Source organism: Tasmannia lanceolata, unplaced genomic scaffold (assembly GCF_043159265.1).
Source record: "Tasmannia lanceolata isolate RefF3 unplaced genomic scaffold, GAP_Taslan_0.1 ptg000018l, whole genome shotgun sequence".
NCBI classification, from domain to species: Eukaryota; Viridiplantae; Streptophyta; class Magnoliopsida; order Canellales; family Winteraceae; genus Tasmannia; species Tasmannia lanceolata.
Window position 1 is genome coordinate 52,837,640 of NW_027518695.1, and position 21,161 is coordinate 52,858,800.

The window sequence follows — 21,161 nt, forward strand, 5'->3', positions numbered from 1 at the left end:
CTTCCTGTGTAAAATTTACACCCATTTTACGTCAAAATAATGATCCAGTACTTGTTTTTCCCCTCTGCAAGAGGTTCTTTGTGCTAAATAAAACCAGAGGCTTTCAGAGATATTAACAGCTCTAGAGAAGCAACCATCTTAGTGCTCTAAACTTGATTTTTTTTTTTGAATCACAATTCGTTAGTTCGTTGCTTCTTTCTCTGGGTCTTGGTTGAATGAACATCCCAATCAACAATTTTTTTGGTAGGTCGGATCAATGGATCCTATCATATGAACATTGCACATTAAAAAAGAGCCTAAGAGACACCGTCTAGCAATTTCTTACTCTTAACTCTAGGTTTGCAAACTACACATCTTTTCCTTAAGATTAAGTCCTATGAAATCAATAGTTTAGGCACCTTTAGTTTTGGATTTTGAGAATTGACCGAGTCCAAAATTAATTATCGAACTAAAATTTTAACTCCTCAAATCAATTCTCAAAATCTAAAACAAACAGTCTAAATGAGGCCCAATAGAACGAAGACGCTAAAGTCATTTGATCAAGGTGGGGTCGGATTGATGGATCCTATCATATGAACACATGTGGTGCTCACTTGGAACCTCCATTGATGAATGTATCTTCATCCTTATCAATATTTCTAAATACTTTGAATGGCGATGATAATTTTGCACCCCTCTTGGATAATTCACACCCCTTTAATGGGGATCGATGTCAAAGAGCATTAAAAGTCTTGCACATAACCTTCTTTTTTATGTCAATTCATAGTAGAGGGGTACGAATTATCCTAAGGGGGTACAAATTTATCATCTCGCTACTTTGAGTCTTATAAGTTGAATTAATTAGTTATTGCAGATTTTGCATCTCTCAATACATTTCTAATGTCAGCCTCGCGATTATCATATGCCCTGTTTGTGTTGGAGTTTGAGTACTGATTGTGGGTCCAAAACTGATTAATGGACTAAAAATTAAACATAAATTTGAGTCCAATAATCAGTTTTGGACTCACAATTGGTTCTCAAAATACAAAATCGAGCCTTAGAGTTCTAATCTTGTTTTGGAGCTTCTCGATCGATCTATACTTTTTTCTAATGTGTGGTGCCTCGATGGCTAGAACACGTAAATCAGGAAGAATAATTATCGCTTCTTTGTCTTTTATGTAGTGTGGGCAAAATCAAGCTTCCTTTTCATTAAGTCGGTTACTATAGTGTGATGCTCCTTGTCGGCCATGACCGTAAGTACACACCGCTTTTCAAGTATAAAAGAACGGCTATGTTTGGTTGCAAGCAATTACCTGGAACTTACCTCGTGGAATATTGGTAGGTAGTTTTTGCTTGTCAACCAAGTAGAGTACTGGTAGGAGGCATCATTACCAATATATAGATAGAGAAAAAAGTAAGAGAGAGAGAGAGAGAGAGAACATCATTCCCAAAAAAATCCAAGCAAAAAAATCACATTTTTGCAGTCCTTTGCTTGTATTTTGTTAGTAGAAGACATGGGTGACATGTCACTGCACAAGGAGGATTCATTCGTCTAACGCCAAGCAAACATAGCATATTGATGATGTGGCACCCAAAACTCCAGTAAAACTGGCGGCTACAAAAGCCAGGCTTTTGCGCAACCAAACAGAGGCTTCTTTCCTATTGTACGAGGAGATCACTTGACCACTACTCTACCAAGACACAGGTAATTAAAAAAAACTAAATGGGTTTGTGAGAAAATAGCATTTGATTGATTCTACGGTAAAACATGACACCTGGATGGTCACATGTGATCATCATAGCCTGGAAAACTAAGCTAAGTTAATTGGGCGTGATCGACTAGTCACAATGGGGCCCGCTTCCCGTCCTGTTGTGCCACAATCTATAAACAAAGATGATCCCATACATCCACAGAAATACAGAATTGACTGCACCTTTCTCGATTGTACCCTCGAAAATAAGTTCTCTAAAGACTGGCTAACTCTTTTTCCATAACTTTATTTTGCAAATTTGAATATTTCTTTGTTTTTGAGGAAAATTTAGAACTTGTTTGGTAAGCATGGAAAATTGTTCCTTGGATTGGTTTATTGTTTTTTTTTTTAATGATATTTATGAGCTTTTCCGTATGTCCTAACTGCCCTTGCTGACTTTGGATACATAAACTATCAAGATCAATCTTCTCATCAAAATCAAGTCACATATTTCGACTTGCATCTACTATCTAGACCTTCGATCTAAAGGGCCATGAGGCTAGGCCAATGGTCATGCCCATGGATTTAAATTTCGGTTTCGGTCCTAGTTTTGGTCTTCGTTGAAACTGAAATTTCTGCCGAACTTCGGCAAAAAAAATAAATAAATTAATCGTTTAGGAAATTCGACCGAAATTTCATTATAATATTATTTTTATAATTTTTTTTTTTTTCGAAGTTTCCAAAATTTCGGTTAAAAGTTAAAACTATACCCAAGCCAAACATTAAGATTAAGGCCTAAAAAATCGACTACTTAGCTTTTCTTGGAGAGACCTAAATATAATTGATTTTCTGAAAGAAACAGAGGGTAAACATTATCATGTTGAAGACTAGCTATTATCCAAGTTTTAAACTTCTAATCTTGTTTTTGCCTATTTGGGGCTTATCCATTTGATTCGAGTATTATCTAAGTTTTGCCCAGTCATTTCTTGTGACCAGGATGAAACTGGTACGAAGATTTTTCTCTCTTGAAGCCTACTCGGCTGTTTTTCTAACCTGTGGTGCTCTTTGGCTTGAGCACTTGAGTGGGGTAGATGAATTATTGCATCTTTGACTTTAAATGCAGTGTTGCCACAGTCAAACTTTGCTTTTTTAAAGTGGGCTGCTATTGTTTGATTCTCCTTGTAGGCCACACGGAACAATGACATCGATAAAAATCTCTCCACTCTTGCTTTACTATCGATTCGAGATGGACGGCTAGTATGAATTTGATGGATCTTGCTATTGTTGACAAGTCTATGTGAGGTCAAGATAGAAAGATTTCTTATTTTGTTACTAGTGTTGACACTCTTGCTTTACTAGTGATTGTGAGGTCGCAATCACTTCCGACGACGACTCGGGTACAATTTCTTATTTTGTTATCTGGGTATTGTCCATTTTCTTTTGTCCCTTCCAGGCTGTGGATTGCCCCCTATTTTTTGTAGGCCCACTTTTTTCAACGCTGATGGGTGCTTAACTGTAATCCCAAGGGAGTTTGTTCCCTGTGGTGTGGCCTTCGAGCCCCCCTATCTTTGTACTCTTTTCCTTTTATGATATCTGGTTGGGGTCCTGCCTAACCCCATCTTACCAATCAAAAAAAAAAAAAAAAAAAAAAAAAGATAGAAAGATTTGTATGAATTTTGGGGCATGTAGAGGAGATCCAAAGCAAGGCCCAACGATTCAGATCAATCTATATCCGATTGTTGGTCATTATTTCTTAGTTTTCTAATCTTCTGACCATGATAAGAACGTGTAGGCGATGTAGCTAGATTTTTTTTCCTTTGTGTGGTGCTCCTTGCTTGCCACATAACCTCTCAAATATGAATTATTGCATCTTTTTCTCCTTACTTTTCTTCCTGTGTAAAATTTGTTTTACTCATCAAAAATAAATTTGTTCTCAAATATGAATTATTGCATCTTTTTGGTCTTGCCTCACAATCAACTTACTTTTCTTTCCGGGCGGTGATAAATTCACTCCCTTCTATGTATTAATTCACCCCAATTTTTCAAAATGGAAGGTACAGCCCATACCATAGGATGATCTAAACCGTCCATTTGATGGGCCACACGTAAATAGGTTGTGCCCCAAAAATCATTTCCATAGGATGATCCCAACTGTCCGATCTATAGAATTTTTCACAATTTGAGTCCCTCTTTAGATCGGAGGGTTAGAATCATTTTATGGTAAAGATTGTTTTTTTGGCACAATCTATTTACGTTTTTTTTAGGTCTAAAATTGGTAACAGGTTATGGTAGGGCCGGAAGGGCTGATTTGGCACGCCACAGCTGAAGAGCTGATTTGACAAGTCACCCATCAGTTTTTGCCCATCAAATGGCCGGTTTGGATCATCCTATGGTGTGGGCTGCACCTTCCATTTTGAAAATTACAGGGTGAATTCATACATAAAAGAGGGTGAATTTATCACTGTCCGTCTTTCCGTGTAAAATTTGTCATACACCCATTTTTCGTCAAAAGAACGTAGAAACAGCGCTTTTAATGTGGGGTTTTTTTTCATCGTGTGATGCTCTTTGTGGGCCATATTGAACATGAGGAAAATAATGATTCATTACTTGTTTTCCCCCACTGCAAGAGCCTCTCTGTTCTAAAAAAAACCAGAGGCGTTTTGAGTTCTTATCTTACTGTTCTAATCTTGCTTTTTTTTGAAGCACGATTTGTTAGTTTGTCTCTCCAATACTAGAACAAGGTATGGCGGATTACTTACTATCCCCTCTTGTTGATGCAATCGTTGGCAAATTGAAGGAATCCATAAAAGAGATTACTAAATTACTGTGGGGTATTGATGAGGAGATCGAAAACCTTTCCAGCACATTATCCACAATTCAAGCTGTGCTTCAAGATGCTGAAGAGCAGCAAGTAATTAGTCATGAAGTTAAAGATTGGCTTCGAAAGCTTAAGGATGTTGCATACGACGCTGATGATGTAGTGGAAGAGTTTGCAACGGACGTGCTCCGATTAAAATTGGAAGGCGGAAATCAATCCAGAAAGAGGAAGCATCCGCTATCCAACTTCTTGTCTGTTTTTAATTCCATCCCATTTTTGTCTCGAGATAAGACGATAGTACAGAAGATGAAGGAAATTCAGGAGAGACTGGATAAAATTGCAAAGGAGAGGCACGACCTTCATCTGAAAGAAGGAGATGGAGGGAGGCGGCGTGAAAGAAAAACGCTACCACAGATGAGCTCGGTAGTAGATGAATCAAAAATATGCAGCCGGGTTAACGATAAAGAGGAGATAGTAAAATTGTTGTTGAATGAATTTGCATCATCATCATCGTCATCGTCGTCATCCAAGGATATCTCTGTTATTCCGATTGTCGGCATTGGGGGCCTCGGAAAGACAACTCTCGCCCAGTTTATTTACAATGATAAACGGGTGGGAGATCATTTTCCAGTTCGAGGATGGGTTTGTGTCTCTGAAGATTTTGATTTGTGTAGAATAACAAAAGCAATTATGGCATCAGTTACAAAAAATTCTTGTGATCTTAACGAAATCGATCCACTTCAAGTTAGGCTCAAGGAAGAATTGAGTGGCAAGAGATTTTTACTCGTCCTAGATGATGTATGGCATGACAATCCTAATGACTTGCAGAGGCTGCAGTCCCCATTCAGTTTCGGGGCAAAAGGGAGCAGAATTATAGTTACTACACGGAGTGCAACCGTTGCTAGAATCATGGGCACAGAGTGCAACCGTTGGTATAATTTGGGTTGTTTAGACGAGGATGACAGCTGGTCCTTGTTTAGAGGGGAAAGCTCAGTTGTATCTCCAAACTTAGTAGCAATTGGAAAAGAGATCGTGAAAAAGTGCAATGGGTTGCCTTTGGCAATAGAAGCTCTTGGAGGTCTCTTACGTTCAAATACTGATGAGAAAAAGTGGAGGAATATCCTTGAAAGTGATATGTGGGAAATATCAAGGATGAGAAATGATATTATTCCAATATTAAAATTTAGCTACGATCATTTACCTGCATATCTGAAACAATGTTTTGTGTACTGCTCCCTGTTTCCAAAGGATTATGAATTTGATAAGGACACTCTAATCCAACTTTGGATTGCAGAAGGATTTATCCAATCTGAGAAGCGATTGGAAGACATAGGCTCTGACTATTTTGATGACTTGACATGGAGGTCATTCTTTAAATATTCTACAGGGCTCTCCGGATCATGCTTCAAGATGCATGACTTAAATCATGACCTTGCGCAATCCGTTTCTGGTGATGAATACTTGAGAATAAAAAATAGCAACGACTCTTCGAATATCGCTGCAAAGGTTCGTCGTGCATCAATATGGGAATGCAATGAACCCTCACGAATTTTCGAGTCCTTTCATGAATATGAGAGGTTGCGCACATTTCTGCTACTGCCAACGTATGAAACACCCACTAAGCAAGTTGCTCATGATTTCTTCCTAAAATTGAGATGCTTACGAGTGTTAGATTTGTCTAATGCTTGGATAAGAGATTTGCCGGATTCTATTGGCGAATTAAAATATTTGAGGTACCTTGATCTCTCTGATACAAATATTGCAACCTTGCCGGAATCAATAGGTAGCCTCTATAATTTGCAAACACTGAAACTTTGCAATTGCGAGCAACTTGCTGAGCTACCAAAGTCCACCAGCAACCTAATTAACTTACGGCATCTCGCTTTGAAGGATTGTAAGATTTCTACGCTGCCGGAACTTGGGAAATTAACAAGTCTTCAAACACTGACTATATTTGTTGTGGGCAAAGAAAGTGGATGTGGAATAAGGGAGTTAAAGAACTTGACAGAGTTGAGGGGAAGTATTCACATTTCAAATTTGGAGAATGTGATAGATGAGAAGGAAGGCAAAGAAGCCAATTTGAAGAAGAAAGAGCACCTTGATGAGTTGACGTTGGAATGGAGCGATGATAATCCACGAGATGCTGCAGTTGATGAGGAGGTACTTGAAAGCCTCCAACCTCACACCAACGTCAAAACCCTAAATATTTTATCATATGGTGGTGTTAGTTTCCCAAGGTGGATGATGAGCGGTAATTTGACGAATCTGAACACTGTTAGTCTCGTTCAATGTTTGAATTGCCAACAACTTCCACCCCTTGGACAGCTACCTTTCCTCAAGAAGCTCGAGATTTATAGAATGGATGGATTGAAACATATTGAAGGTGAGTATATTGGTGGGTCCAATAAGGTTATTAAGGGTTTTCCATCATTGGAGGAGTTAGAGCTTGTAAACATGCCGAATTTGGAGGAATGGTGTGGAGCAAGGGAAGGGGACATGCCATGCCTTGCTACACTAGATATATCAAATTGTCCTAAGCTGCAGAGATTTCCCCACCTCCCATCCATTAATAATTTGGAATTACGAGACTGTAACGAGATGGTATTGGCCTCGGTTCCTTGCCTCACTACTCTAAAGTCATTACAAATTCGCTCTATTAAAGGCCTGATATCCTTACCCCCTGGATTTCTTCAACCCTTAACCGCACTTGAGAAATTGGAGGTCACTTACTGTAATGAGTTGGTGTCTTGGCCAAAGGAGGTTGGATTGCATGACCTTCCTTCTCTCCAATATTTAAAAATTGAGGGGTGTCCTAAACTCGAGTCATTTGGAGACGGCGAGGAGGGCCTTCCCATCACTCTTAGATCTCTCCAGATATCCTACGGTTGTGATAGCCTCAAGTGTATGCCTACAAGGGGGCTAAGAAAACTGAGCTCCCTCCAACATCTGGACTTGGTTACTCAATTCCCATTCTTGCCAGAGGAGGAACTGCCCGTCACTCTTCAATCCCTTAAGATATTCTCATGTTCTAATCTCAAATCCATGCCCAGGGGGATTTTCAACAACCTTACATCCCTCAAAACATTGGAAATTAGTAATTGTCCACAACTGGAGTCATTGGCAGGCGAGGAGGAGCTACCCACCGCGCTTACATGTCTCTGGATCTTCAACTGTCCTAATCTCAAGTCCCTATCCAAGGGGATGCGTAATAACCTCACCTCCCTCGAACAATTATATATTTATAACTGTGTACAACTAGAGTCATTGCCAAAAATCAACGGCCTCCGTAGAATGACAATTATAAAGTGCCCTCTAATGCAGCAGTTTCCAGAGGGAATGCTCGACATGCTTACATATCTCTCAGTTGATAATGTTGAGATCTTTTCTAACAACCTTACATCCCTCCAAGAATTGAATTTTTGTCAATGTTCACAACTCGAATTCTCTCCAAGCATGCTACTGCCCCCCACGCTTAAAACCCTCGGTATCTATTCTTGTGATAATCTGAAATCCCTGCCCAAGGGGATGTTGAAGAACCTCACCTCCCTCAAAAATTTGACCATTGGTGCCTGTCCTCAACTCCTTTCCTTGCCGGAGGATGGGCTGCCCACCACGCTTCAGAGATTGCAAATTGATGGCTGTCCGGAAGTAGAGAAACAGTGTCAAAAGGACGGAGGCCAATATTGGCCCAATATCTCACACATCCCCATCATATGGATAAATTACTCGTGGGTTTGAAGACTAATCTGGAGAAGGTACACGACTGTCTCTCCTCTTGGCTTTTGTTTTATTTTATTTTTGGTATGTAAGATGGGATTGAACCTCCGACCTCCAGGTTGATGAAAAAGCCTTAACCATTGAGCTAGAGGTTCAATCCCAAATTAGGGCTCTTAGATTTTATTAATCATATGAATAAATTTCAATCCATTATTTATTTTAAATGGATTTCTCTCTATCTCTTTTCATTTCCTCATTTTCTCTCTTTCACTTTCTTACAAAACAAAACAAATAATTAATTTTACTGGAATTCCATGTTCATAAAGAAAGGACACTCATATGAGATTTTTTTTTTCAGGTTCTTTAATTTTTCATCATAGCTCAAAATATCTTGTCTTAGTCTTGCCATACAGTAGATTATGACTTGTTTAAGACAAAAGCTAACTAGGATGAATTTACCTTATATGATTCATTGAATTTATGCTCTGTTTTGAACTCTTTGGTATCATTCATATTAATTGATCTTGTAGCAACTCTTCAATTCTTCTTTCTTTTTTATTTAGTGTTGGTTTGCTTTAAATGTTATTTGATTGATGATTTCATTTGCAATTGATTACATTCCCTAAACTTCTGCTAGAACTGAGCATCAAAACTCAGTTAATTTTTCATCTTGCTTTAAAAATAAACTCTGTTAATTTTTATTGAAATTTCAAGTTCATAAAGAAAGTGCACTTATCCATGAAAAATGAAAACGAGAAGACAAAGCAGGTTTAAATGCGTGCTTTGTTGGTATGTCCAGGTTGAGATATTTTAATCTAAAATCAAATTCAAAATTAGTTGATGTGATGCTAGTAGAGCTCTTTGTTCTAGTTCTATGGATTAGGATGGAACACCATGATGCTGGAAAAGACATCTACTCAAACAAATTTTAGATGCCCATACAAAATTCTGTCTTACATGGTTCGAAGTAGGTTAAATGTTTTTCTTTGTTGTATGTCTGGATTGAATTTTTCTTCTCTAAAATCAAATCTGACATTAGTTGATATGATGCTAGTAGAGTGTGTTTTACATTTTTCTTCATTTATTTTCAAATTTAGTTACCTATTAGTTTACAATAAATTGTTACCTTTTTTTGTAACAAAAAGAATCCAACTGGGATGAATTTACCACGTACACATTGTGGAATTTAAGCACTGTTCAGGCTGCTTTGGTTCTTATGTGATTTCCTTTTCTTTTCCTTTAGTGGCTTTGTGCCTTGGTGTAGTTTTTTGTTTTATTTTTCTCTGTTCTCCTTTTTCAATTAGTTTCAGCTTATCCAAAAGAAAAGAAGTGTCTATATTAAGAATTTGATCAATGTGTGTAGCTACGATCTATGCACAGTTAACTTTAACTAAGTCAAACAAGCCAACATGGATTTTTATTGAGCTTTCTATTCATTGGTCGTTCATTGTCATCATTCATTGTATAAGAAGATGGAGTGGTGTCTAAAGAATTTTCTTTTGCATTTATTACAAGGATTCTCTTTTCAATTTATCACACCAACTTCTATTAGAAATTAGCATCAACATTGAAATAATTTTCTAATTTGCTTGTACCTTTGTTTCTATCCCTCCCTCTTTCTCTCTCACACACATATTGAATTTTTTTACTACAGAAGAAAAATTAAAAACACAGACATGCAAACACACTGGCATATTGACTTCTTTTTTGTTAAACACACACACACACACATGTTAACATAAAATGCTTCATTGGATCTTTCTTAGTTGCAAGTTATTATCGCCCTAAACTTTCTCCAATTTATTTGAAAATCTCATCTACTCTTTTAGTTTGGGGCTTCCAAATAAAGAATGATAAAGAGGTTGGAGGTTATATCCTAGCTTATCTACCCAAAAAAAAAAGAATAATCCCTGCCTATTTTCATTTGTTTTCACTTCTCCATCATTTTTGGATGCCTTTATCCATTCACTGAGGTTAGTCAAACATCTCAGTTGGGACCAAATGTAATTCGAAAGACTGTATCCACGATTTCTTGTGAAAAAAGGATAAATGTGGGACTGTGGTTTTCGGATTTAGAATACAATACAGTAGACAACAAAAAGTTAAGCTTTTACCTCTTTATTGTAAAGAATTTCCTTTTGGGGGCCCATTTATGAAATAATATTATGCTAGAATAAGGTTATTATTTCCTTTCATCTATACTCAAACCTATATTAGATAGTTTCTACGGACTGAACATGTTCTCAAGCCAATTTTGTTGAGAAAAGTTTATTTCATCTTGGCATTCATATCGGTTCTATATTTGGATTTCAATCCAATGACCAATTTACTTTTGCCAAATCGCAAGCTTGTTTTGGATTTTGCTTGAGTCGAAACTATCATCTACCCTATCCGAAAATATCAACTCATCTTGCAACATATGAGGAATATTGTTGTTTTTCTCATTGTCCTTTCATATTCAGTCTAGATAAAATTTCCTTGAAGCTGTGATAACAAACTTTTCATAAAGAAGGAAGTATTCCTTTACTCAAACCTTCAAATTCCCAGACCATCTTATCATTTTTGGTTCACAGCGATGACTTTCTATCTTACTCAACAATAATATCCTTGTTGCATTTTGATATTTCGTATACTATTAGAATCAGAACCTTGGGTTTTAAGTCTCTAGTTTTCCTTTTGGAAGGAGGATTATAGGATGATCCCTACATATTCAAAAACGAATTTATCTAACATAACAACATATAAAAATTAAGCTTCATTGGAAGGTACCTATCGTTCTTTTTCCACATTTGTCCACTGATCTCAGCTTTAGTGTAGATACTTGATAGGTCGATGTATTTGTTTCATCTACTATATTTCTTAGTCCTTTTTGTTCTTTTCTTCTTCTTATTTCATGGAAAGACTCTGGCCTAAACACCTCTTAGCAGCATTGCTTCTCATACTTTTTTTAGTATCAGATTCCAACTCATCTTCCCTCTTTCTTTAGTAGCTCTTTCCTCAAATTATTTCCTCCATAACAAGATTGAGTTCACCTTCCTACTGATCAAGAGTCCTCCAGTAGACGAATCGGTTTAGAATATGGGCCTTCCAACACTTCTCAGTTTCCTCCTTGACTTCCTTTTGAGGTAGATAAGGTTCCCTTTTATCTTTCTTGGCACATATCATACTTTTATAAATCCCATTTGAAACAGTCAATCCTTAAGAGCCCAACATGAGAACAGGATTGCTGCAACTTCAAATAGCTAATAGGCACCTGTCTATCTAGAACTCAAGATTGATGCAGAACTGATGCAAATCCGAAGTAAATACAACATCAATTGGAAGAATGAAGTCGAGAGATTGAAAATCTTAGAAATTTTTTTAGAAATTGCCCACTAAATAAAAAATTCCAAAATCATGAACTTTTTTTTTTCATGGAAGCACTAAAGAAGATCCACTAAAATAAGTAATCATGAATTGTTCGTATATAAAAGGTTCCAAAATAATGAACTTCTTTCCCATAGCAGTAATAGAACTGTTCCATCAAAAAGAGTAATTATGAACTTTCCACTGAAACCTTACAATGAAGTACGTAGATAGTACTTGTACAAAAAGCATCTTCTAATTTCTAAAGCATAACTTTCTAGTCCCAGACTGATAGTCCTTTCTAAATGAACCCAAAAAATCTCCTTTGTACTCTATATCTGTTGAAACATAAGTAATTAATAATATTCTTTACCTAGAAAAACTCAAAAAAGAAAAAAGAAAAAAAGAAATTGCTAAAATAAAAAAACTACTAGATTTTGATTTACCGACTTTCGGAAAACAATTGATGACTATTTCTCCTAAAACTACAATTGTTGTAGCGATCCGAATACGAATCGCTACAACATTGGTAGAAAACATAAAGTAGGATGTGAAGGAGATAAATTTAATAACAATGTTAACGGTAAAATAGCATTTAACACTACCTAAAAGTTGAAGGGAAGATAGGCTTGTCTTCCATTCTATATTTCTCAAAATTACCAGTTTTGAAGCTTATAAATATAAAATGTCATATCAATCAAAAGTTCCTTGCGTAAACCTACTACCTTATCTCATACATGCTAGAATTAAAGACTTCGAACAACTTACAAGGCATAACAAAATATGAAACGTAAGGTCATGCAACCTAGGAACAACCTACAATGCGTGGAAAATTCAAATATTGACCGCCTTCAACCAAGAAACAATCTTCAATGCATAGAGAATTCAATGTAGTCAACTTTTGGAAAATGCAACTATCATAACTACCCATTTAGGTCCCCAATATGTCATCAAAGAAGATTGACCATTATTCTTTTCTCTATTAAAAATGCCTCCATTTTATGTTAACTTCCTCTCTTTCTTTCATTCTTTTCAATTTTGTCCTCTTTTATCATGGTAAATGGAAAATATGTCCCCCTGTGAACCATATGACTTCTATTCTTTGGATGACATCACCCCCCAGTTGGAAAGAAATTCGCCCTTGATAATTCATTCCACTCGCCACCAAGGAACTCCACGCAAGTGAATAACTTCCCAAAAAACAAAAGTAGCTTGCATCACAAGCCATCCATTGAGACTATCTTTTGCCTTGAATGTCTCCTTCCATTCATCACCCGACTTGATTTGGATTTGATCTAGCCACTTCGTAGTTTGATTTTGTAGAACATTGTGCACTAGTGAGCATTTCAAGCATGTCATCTAACTATGTCTCTACATGCTTTTTGATTACCCTTTATTGGAATATTTTAGTTTTTTGGTAATTTCTACTGTAGAAAATACTTTGTCATGCTCATTAATAGAACAACGAAAAATAGATTATTCTCCCCGCTACATGATTTCTCTCCTCTCCTCTCCACCCCCACCCCCTCCCCACCCACCCCCTCTCTCTCTCTCTTACATGATTAAAGAAGAAATTACACCATACCAAATCTTAGGGATCAACATCCCTTAATAAGGGATTGAGTTTAAATTCCTACTAGATATACATATTTCCTTTCTTCTTACACCCACCGAAGCCATTGGTTCTTCTACCTGTCCTATATAGTTCTCAATTCTATCTTCTTTTCAAAACCCCAATCCCTCTCAGTCTCCAAAAATGGCAATCCCACACAAACGCTACTCTCCTCTTTAAAAATTTTACTCTAAAGTTTTGTTGTTGTCTGACAGTAGACTTTGCCAATAAATCGTTACTATGAGTACAAGGTCATTCAATTCTTTATTATTTAGTTCCTTTTTTTGAATGCCCATTATTGTTTGAATTATTACTTGTTTAGATATTGCTTCAATTGAACATGACAGTGAAAAGAATTTTCAACTTGTAGTTTTTTACAACTTTACCTTCCATGACTTTATTTCTCTGGAAATGTTTATGTTTATGTACTCAAGCTAAGAAATAAATCTAAGATGTACCTAATTGACCTAAACTTCAAGTAATTTAAATGCCAACTTACATGCTAATCTTTTTATTTCAGGTTAAGCGAAATTGGTGGGCACCATTCTCTCATTGTAAAATCAAAAGGCAGAATATCTATATTTGCAGCCTTGAACGGATATTGAACATCATGAAGTCCAGAATGTAATATCCAATAGGTACCTTCGCACAAACATACCTATGGTTGGTTAGTATGCAAATCATGATTGCACTTGTATCAACAACAAAGATAATGTTATATTGGTTTTAAGCTTCGGAACTTCCTAAAGGAGTCTCAGGGACTGGCCTATGACTGAATACATGAAATGAAAGCATATGTGGTTCCTTTTTTAGCACAAAAACAAGTCTAGAGAGTTGGATTACAATATTCTTAATAGCTGCCATAAATTCAAAGAGCCAACAATGAAATCGTTAGCAATTCTATTTAGAATGCCTCTAGATGTACAACCCAAGCTGATTTTTGAAGCTCCATCTTTGTTAATATTTTTTCTTTTTCTTCGCTAGAGTGCATTGTGGGTAACTTTCTACTATAGCTTCCATGCTAGTAACTATATTAATCTTTTTCTTTCTTCTGGGTAAGTGTGGGTAACTTTCTACTATAGCTTGCATGCTAGTAAGTATTTCTTCTGGGTCAGTGGGCAGGGATTGCAGTGCAAGGCCACCGGATCAATCCTTAAGTCTTAAAATAATTGAAAGACTGATGCTTCAGATGCAACAAAGCAACTGTAGTAAACTTTTCAACACTAAAACCATGTTTTTTCCTGTCTTAGCAATCTTACTGGCTGGGCTCTTTGGACTATTCGTCTGTTGACACTACCGTTGATCTATCCTCGATTGTACGTATTACATGCTATGAATTTAACAGCTTGAATCATTTGATTGGGAGGCTCTGCCCCTCCCCCGCTCCCTCGATGATTACTCGGTGTAGAAATCTGACGAACCTAATTCGATCTTGCGTCCAAAAGTAACATTAAAACAAGTATAATGATAACACAAGTGTTTTATGTGGTTTGAAAATGGTGCCTACATCCATGGGAGAAACCACAATGTTCTATTATGTGAGAAACAGATAAACAAAGATTACAATAGATTAATGAAGTAGATTGGGCGGTAAAGAAAAAGGATGGGCTTCATAGGCTGGAGGATTGGATTCTAAGAGAAGAGGCCTCAGAAAAATCAAACTTGAATGAAGAAGACCAATTTGTCAATGAGGAATTGCTCTATGATGAATTCATCACCATTCTGGAAGATTTGGAGAAGTGTTCTGGGTAAGGCAGAATGTTCTTATGTTTTCAGCAATTTTGTGGGTGTTTTTTGCTTCTGTTGTTACCTAACTCTGGCTTTTGTTTTAACAACAAAAATCTTTTGCTTAGGCCTATGCTTTCTGGTTCCAGGTATGCCTGGTCCAGTACCATTGATATATATGTATTGCAGGGCGGGACTCCTGGTCCCCAATGCTGTTCAAAGTATCAATGAAATTGTCATATTTCAAAAAAATGGATTAATGAAGTAGAACTATTGGTGGGTCTTCGTATCTCCAAGGAAGAACTATTCGGAAATCTTATAGTTGAAGGTGATCCAAGCAACATGATAAGATGGGCTAAAAGAATGTCCTATGGACCATGGAGATAAGTAAGATGGGTGTTAGAATTATTCTATCTACACTTATTCTATCTATAACAAATTCATTTCAACATCCTTCAACCACATTTGTACATCTACTAAAGATATTGCAAATAGGCATAAAAAGAGAGACCGTGGAGTGCTCTTCACTGAGCATTGAGAACACCCTCCACTTCCAGTAGTTTGTGGGACACTTCAGGGGGGGATGTTTTTTCTATTCCCATCCGCTACATCTATCAAAGTAGTGAAAGCTTTAGCCATTCTGTGCTGTTGTGTCGCGTCAGGCACTATTTTCCTGATGGCAGGTTCTTCGAGATTTAGGTTTTTCTTAGGTCCTATTCGTTTTAGATTGCGACAACTGATTGTGAACCTCAAACCTATTATTGGACTCAAAATCAAATTTAATTTTGAGTCCAAGAATCGGTTTGGGGTTCACAATCGGTTTTCGCAATCTAAAACGAACAGGGACTTAGGCATAGTGAATTATAGAGTGGTTAATACTTTGTAGACATCTTCTTGGTGGATGGGAAGCTTTTTCTGTTACTGTATTTCCTGGGACATCTTGTTCCATTTTGCTATAACTCAAGGTTTTATTTTCATATGCTCTATTGTTATCTTTAAAAAGAATAATACCGTGTAGGCAGGTGGTTGCATTCAGAAAGATTTCCAGGTATGAGTCATGATCTTGAGTTGAGTTGACATGGCTAGTCACCCTACTGAATACAACGGTTACAACACATTCTTAAGTATTGGATAAAACTAATTTTGAGTAAAATAGGACAATAAATTAGATACTATATAAATTATTTTTTGAAGTAGTTTGGAAACTTGAGGGCTAGTAACTCCATGTTCTCCAAACCTCAAACAAGGACACGGTCTAGGATTTGCAGCCTTGTTAGGCAATATGGATCCCAATTGTTCCAATACTCGGGCATATGGGCGTTTGGCAGTATGGGTGAATGGAGCTGGCATTCACTTTGTAATTTCTAATATTCGATATTGACTTTACTTTCAAGGAAACATTACTGTAAATAAAACTTTTCTGCATTAATACTAACAGAAGCAGAGAATCTGTATGAATATACTAAAACAAAATGCATAATAGTGAGGCTGCAAATTTTAGACAATACCAGAATAATTTAGTGACATTCATATTATTGCTAACCTACCACGGAATAACATCATAAGTAGCGAAACACTTTGATTATATTGCCTACAATGTAACACTGAAATGTATTGACAATCTCATATTCTTCTATATGAGAGCAGAGCAATATATTAAAATGTTGTCATGATTACTTATATTATTAGGTTGCATCAGTAAACAGAATTTGAAATTCAAAAAGTTAAGAATTTGCTAATTAATGCCTCTACATATTGGCCCATACCAATGTCCTACTGACAAGTAGAAAAACCAAACAAATCCAAATGCCAAACATGCAATCCACAAACCAGAGAGTTGCGAAGTAAATGTTTGCATAACTTATTAAATGTCTTGCTCCTAATGATAGTACTTTCAGGACCCAATAGCTTAAGTGTTGCTGCTTCAGGCACCTCTTAGCTGGTGTGTTATGTTAAAGCATAAGTTTGAACTTGAAGAGGACCCTATTGGGTTGTTGTACCCTGAAAATTGCTTGGTTTACGATTTGAGGTGGACTCTCAAGTAATATGGACTCTCAAGTAATAAGAGAAATGACAATACTTTGTTGTACCCTGAAAATTGCTTAATTTACGATTTGAAATGGGAGTACTTGGTCTCTACCTCCTCTTATAAGTTAGGCATTTCTCTTAGCTCTATCCAAATTCTTGAGTCGCGGGATTAGCTAAATTAAGATATGATCATCGTTTATGATCCACGGCTCACTCAATTAGTGCCCTAACTACTTCAATGGAATAAGCTCCAAAGACACTTTTAATCATTGTGCTGGGACAATCTGGTCGATGGTTCTCCAGTCATCTTGATGAGGAATTTAGCTATGCCACCCACTAACCTTACATTATGAGTACTACTGTATCGAAGCCATGGGAAGATCAGTCCCAGGGCTCAATCTAAGTTGCTAGCCAGGGTCAAGATGGATGAAGGGGTTGTCATGGAGATTTGTAAGGAATTGTAGGATCCATAGCTGGAAATAGTGCTGCGAACCCGGAAAAAATGGGAAGATAGTTGCAAAGAAATCAGATTCCATAGCTAAGAGAACAAAATCACTTGCACAAGATGAAACTCTTTTTTCCTGACAACCCCAACCGCCATCCCCCACCCCCAACCCACCCACACACACACACATAGATAGTGATCCATTCTCGTATTCCGTTTCAAGAAATTCAATATAGATGAAGGACTGTTAAAAAATCTAGACAAGTTGTATCCAGATGGCCTTTCTGAAAAAGTTGTGAATCTTGAAGGCATATACCATTAGCTGCCCAATTTCAATTTGAAGGACTTCTGTTCATTTTTTCTATCTCTCCACCTTGTTTGGACCCCTCAAGTTACAATCTTGTGAAACTACCAGTTACTCCAAAAGCTTAAGCTGTTGGAGGAGGCAGTATTTAATCTTTTTATACTTTAACACTCCCCCTCACGTGTGACCCCTGTTTTAGGGTTGGCCTACACGTGGCACATGTGGCCCCTCTTTTGGGTTTTGCCATTGCATGTGGATTTTGCTATCCATGAAGTTTGAACCCGGGCATTTGCTATGATGTTGGAGAAGGCAGTATTTAATCTTTTTATACTTTAACAAATTTGATGGCTTGAGCCAAGTATTTCATCTTTGGATGCAAAGTTATATTATGGAAGGATTTGCTCCACATCCTTTGAGTTATGGAAGGAGAGATATACGAGAAGGTTCAAAAAATGTTGCAAGTTATGTCTGATCAAACTTATTAACGATGATGTCTCGGAAATGTCTACAAATACTAAGAAAACTGATGACTTCTAGGGGTTTGTCTTCCGTAGAAAAAACCACCCATTCAGAATTTAGTTCTTTCCTCGTCTGAGACTGGAAAAAATGAACAATCTTGCAAAATTTGCATCTATCTTTGGGAGATTAAATCTCTCAGAAATGCGCATGTCCATGGCGATTAAACAGTACGTCCACCAGATTCAAACTATTCTATCCTTTTATTATAATTCTCAATATTACAAGAAAATACGTCATCTTGCTTATACACTAGCCAAAGTCTAATATCTGGTTGGATAGATTTGCTCAGCCTTTTTGCTGGATATTATCAAGGACATCAAGAAAAAGTAAAGAAGGCCGTATATCGTTTTAATCTTTGCTAATTAATAGTGGGGCTAAACAATTTTCTTATCAGCTGCCTAACTGCCTCTTAGTGTACTATTGCAAAACTTATTTTGAATAGAGATCGGTGGTGATTAAATTCATTTTAATGTCTTTATTGGGTACTTTCTTAAATACAGTGGTTTACCTTAAATACTCATTACTGTTTGAATGTGTTGTTTAGATGTTGCTTCAGTCGAACATGACTGCATAAAGAATTTGTCGTATTGTAGTTTTTTCTCCAAATTTATATTCCATGAGGTTATTCCTCTGGAAATTCTATGTTCATGTAATATATCTATGGAGCAAATCAGGGATGTATCAATCTGAGCTAAAATTCAACGAATATAAATTCAACTTACATGTTAATCTTTCCATTTCAGGTTAAAAAATTCAGTGGGCACCTATGTTGCATGGATTCGGATTCACTTGTCAAGATCAGACATGGATTCGAGGTTCGGATTCGGCAAATCCCAAAAAGTCGGACTCGAGATCTGACACGGATTCGAGGTTCGGATTCTGCTCCCTAAAACTCTTAGGTGTTGTGTATGACTTGAAAAGCCAGTTGTGCTAAACAGCATCCATACAAGTGCAACTGTTGCTTAACTTCTCCACCAATCTCTATTCAAGGGAGATAGGTCATTGGGGCCCACCTCTTGGTTATTGCTGTTGGAGATATTGTGATGAACTGCTTTGGGTGTTTAATAAAATAGAAGCTGTGTTTCCAAAGCTTGGAAAGTTGTCCTTGTGTTCTGTTCGTTGGAGTAATTGACAGGTATTTTCAAAGGAAATTGAATGGTACTCTTTTTTTCCAATAATAACATTCCTCCCATCATTTTGTAATTCTCCCATTGAGCTTAAGGGTGCAACTTGGGTTGACTCGAGTTGAGGTTTTGCTAAAAAAATGAATTGGAATCAAGTGAATGGGTGAAAGAGGTGAAGAGGTATGTCAACTTGGAAGGACTTGTGTTGCTCTCTCAAGTGAATGAACTTTTTTGCTGCTGATTATTGTGTCTCACACTTCTTTTACAGTCATTGGAGATGCCAAGTCCAAGAAGGTGTTGGTCTTGAAGCAGAATGGAATGCTAAATTCTCAGAACATGAGAAGAAGTATAAAGAGGAAGCGGCAGAGTTGAAGTCACTCATTTGGTGAATTGCCTGCTGGATGGGAGAAGGTTCTGCCGGTGAGGAGTTGGGATTGATTGTTCTTTAACACGCATTTTCAGGCCTCTAATAATTGAAATTTCTATTATGAACTTATGTAAATACATTGTTTTCTCATCAGCCATTGGCTTTACTTGTTTCAGACGTACACTCCTAGAGTCCTGCTGATGCTACTAGAAATCTGTCTCAGCCTGTGAGAGTGCCCAACAGAGAAATGCATCCCCGTGGGAAAGTCTCTTTATTCAAGCTTTATGGGAGGGATCAATGATATTGGTGAAGGTGCAGTTGGCCTTAGAGGGTTCTTTTAGAGCCTTAAACCAACCCAATAGGGCCGAACGCTCAACTTTGATTTCACTGTGACAACTTTCCATGAAAGTATTGGCATAATCCTCAATCTGCAGAAATGCTGTGACTTCCTGTGAGACTTTCTCAGAGGAAAACCAGAGATTTGGTTGGAGAAGAAAAGAAAGAACTGGAAAGGGCCTGGAAGAATATTAGAGTTTTCATTTGCCACGGAGATACTAAGCAGAGATACAAAGTTGAAGGTCAGGACAGTTTACGATCTGTTCTATTTGTTTGATTAGATATTTAATTTGCTTTAGCTCATTGATCAATTGTTTATCCAAGCAAGTTTTTTGCTGTGGGTGACTTGTTCCCAAGGAGGAAGAGAAGAAAGAAAACCTGCGGAGATTCAGATGATGGTATTGGTTTCAGTTTGTTTGATTAGATTTCATTGGATTTTTAGGGCTGCTTGTTTGATGAATTTGAGTTCAAAATTTTAATCACTTGATAATCGAATTTCTTTGTTGATTGGGTGGATTTATGATCCCCAAAGAATGATTGTCTCCTTTCTGTTTATTGCATGTAAGAAGTGCGCTTGTTAAAATAGTCATCCTTTTAAATGCATTGTAAAATAACCAAATTATTACATATTAAAGGGTATTTAGCCATTTAACATTACAGTAAGTGTATCATGATCACTTATGAAATGATGATGAAGTCACTTTTGTTGCAACTGATTATGTTGATAATTGATGCTTCGCATAATCGGTTGCCATAACTCACCCTCACTTGTTGTATAATCTGAAACAAACAGGGCCTGGAGAGTTTTTATTTTCTTCCCCATCACTCTGTTATGTTTAATATATATTTTTTGGGAATTGCTAGCGTCCATTGCAGAAGGCATTTCGTGGATGGTCTGTCGCATGTCAGACACCCACCTCGTCAATGGAGACAAAAGCTGTTGTCTTTATTCATGAAGTGGCTGGTCTGACATGCGACAGACCAGCCACGAAATGCCTTTTGCGATGGACCCTAGCAAATCCCATAATTTTTTGAATGGTAAAGTTATGTTTAATATTATTTTATCTTTATTTTGGGGTTTACTCTGACATTCTTAGTCCCTGGGTCTTTCCCTTCCCTTTTCTGTTTAAAAAAATTTATGTCGCCATTCA

The 21,161-nt window shown here is 37.0% G+C and overlaps 1 protein-coding gene across 6 annotated transcripts; it reads left to right on the top strand.

Annotated features, from left to right (window-relative positions):
- The first annotated feature begins 4,098 nt into the window (after positions 1-4,098).
- LOC143851491 (putative disease resistance protein RGA3) lies at positions 4,099-20,620 on the top strand. 6 transcript variants are annotated; one of them, XR_013236355.1, is made up of 5 exons: positions 4,099-8,243; positions 13,683-13,800; positions 18,927-19,487; positions 19,576-19,727; positions 19,851-20,620. XR_013236355.1 is itself a non-coding variant. In XM_077360950.1 (2 exons), the coding sequence occupies exon 1, from the start codon at positions 4,414-4,416 to the stop codon at positions 8,224-8,226; it is 3,813 nt and encodes a 1,270-aa protein (XP_077217065.1). In that variant the 5' UTR covers positions 4,099-4,413; the 3' UTR covers positions 8,227-8,243; positions 13,683-13,802. The 6 variants fall into 6 exon arrangements, 1 of the variants encoding a protein (XP_077217065.1); XR_013236356.1 differs by having other exon boundaries at positions 18,927-19,318; XR_013236354.1 differs by having other exon boundaries at positions 18,927-19,053; positions 19,174-19,727.
- The last annotated feature ends 541 nt before the right edge of the window (positions 20,621-21,161 follow it).

Excerpts from the sequence above, each read along its gene's own strand:
- LOC143851491 (XM_077360950.1), top strand. The coding sequence starts at position 4,414 with ATGGCGGATTACTTACTATCCCCTCTTGTTGATGCAATCGTTGGCAAA.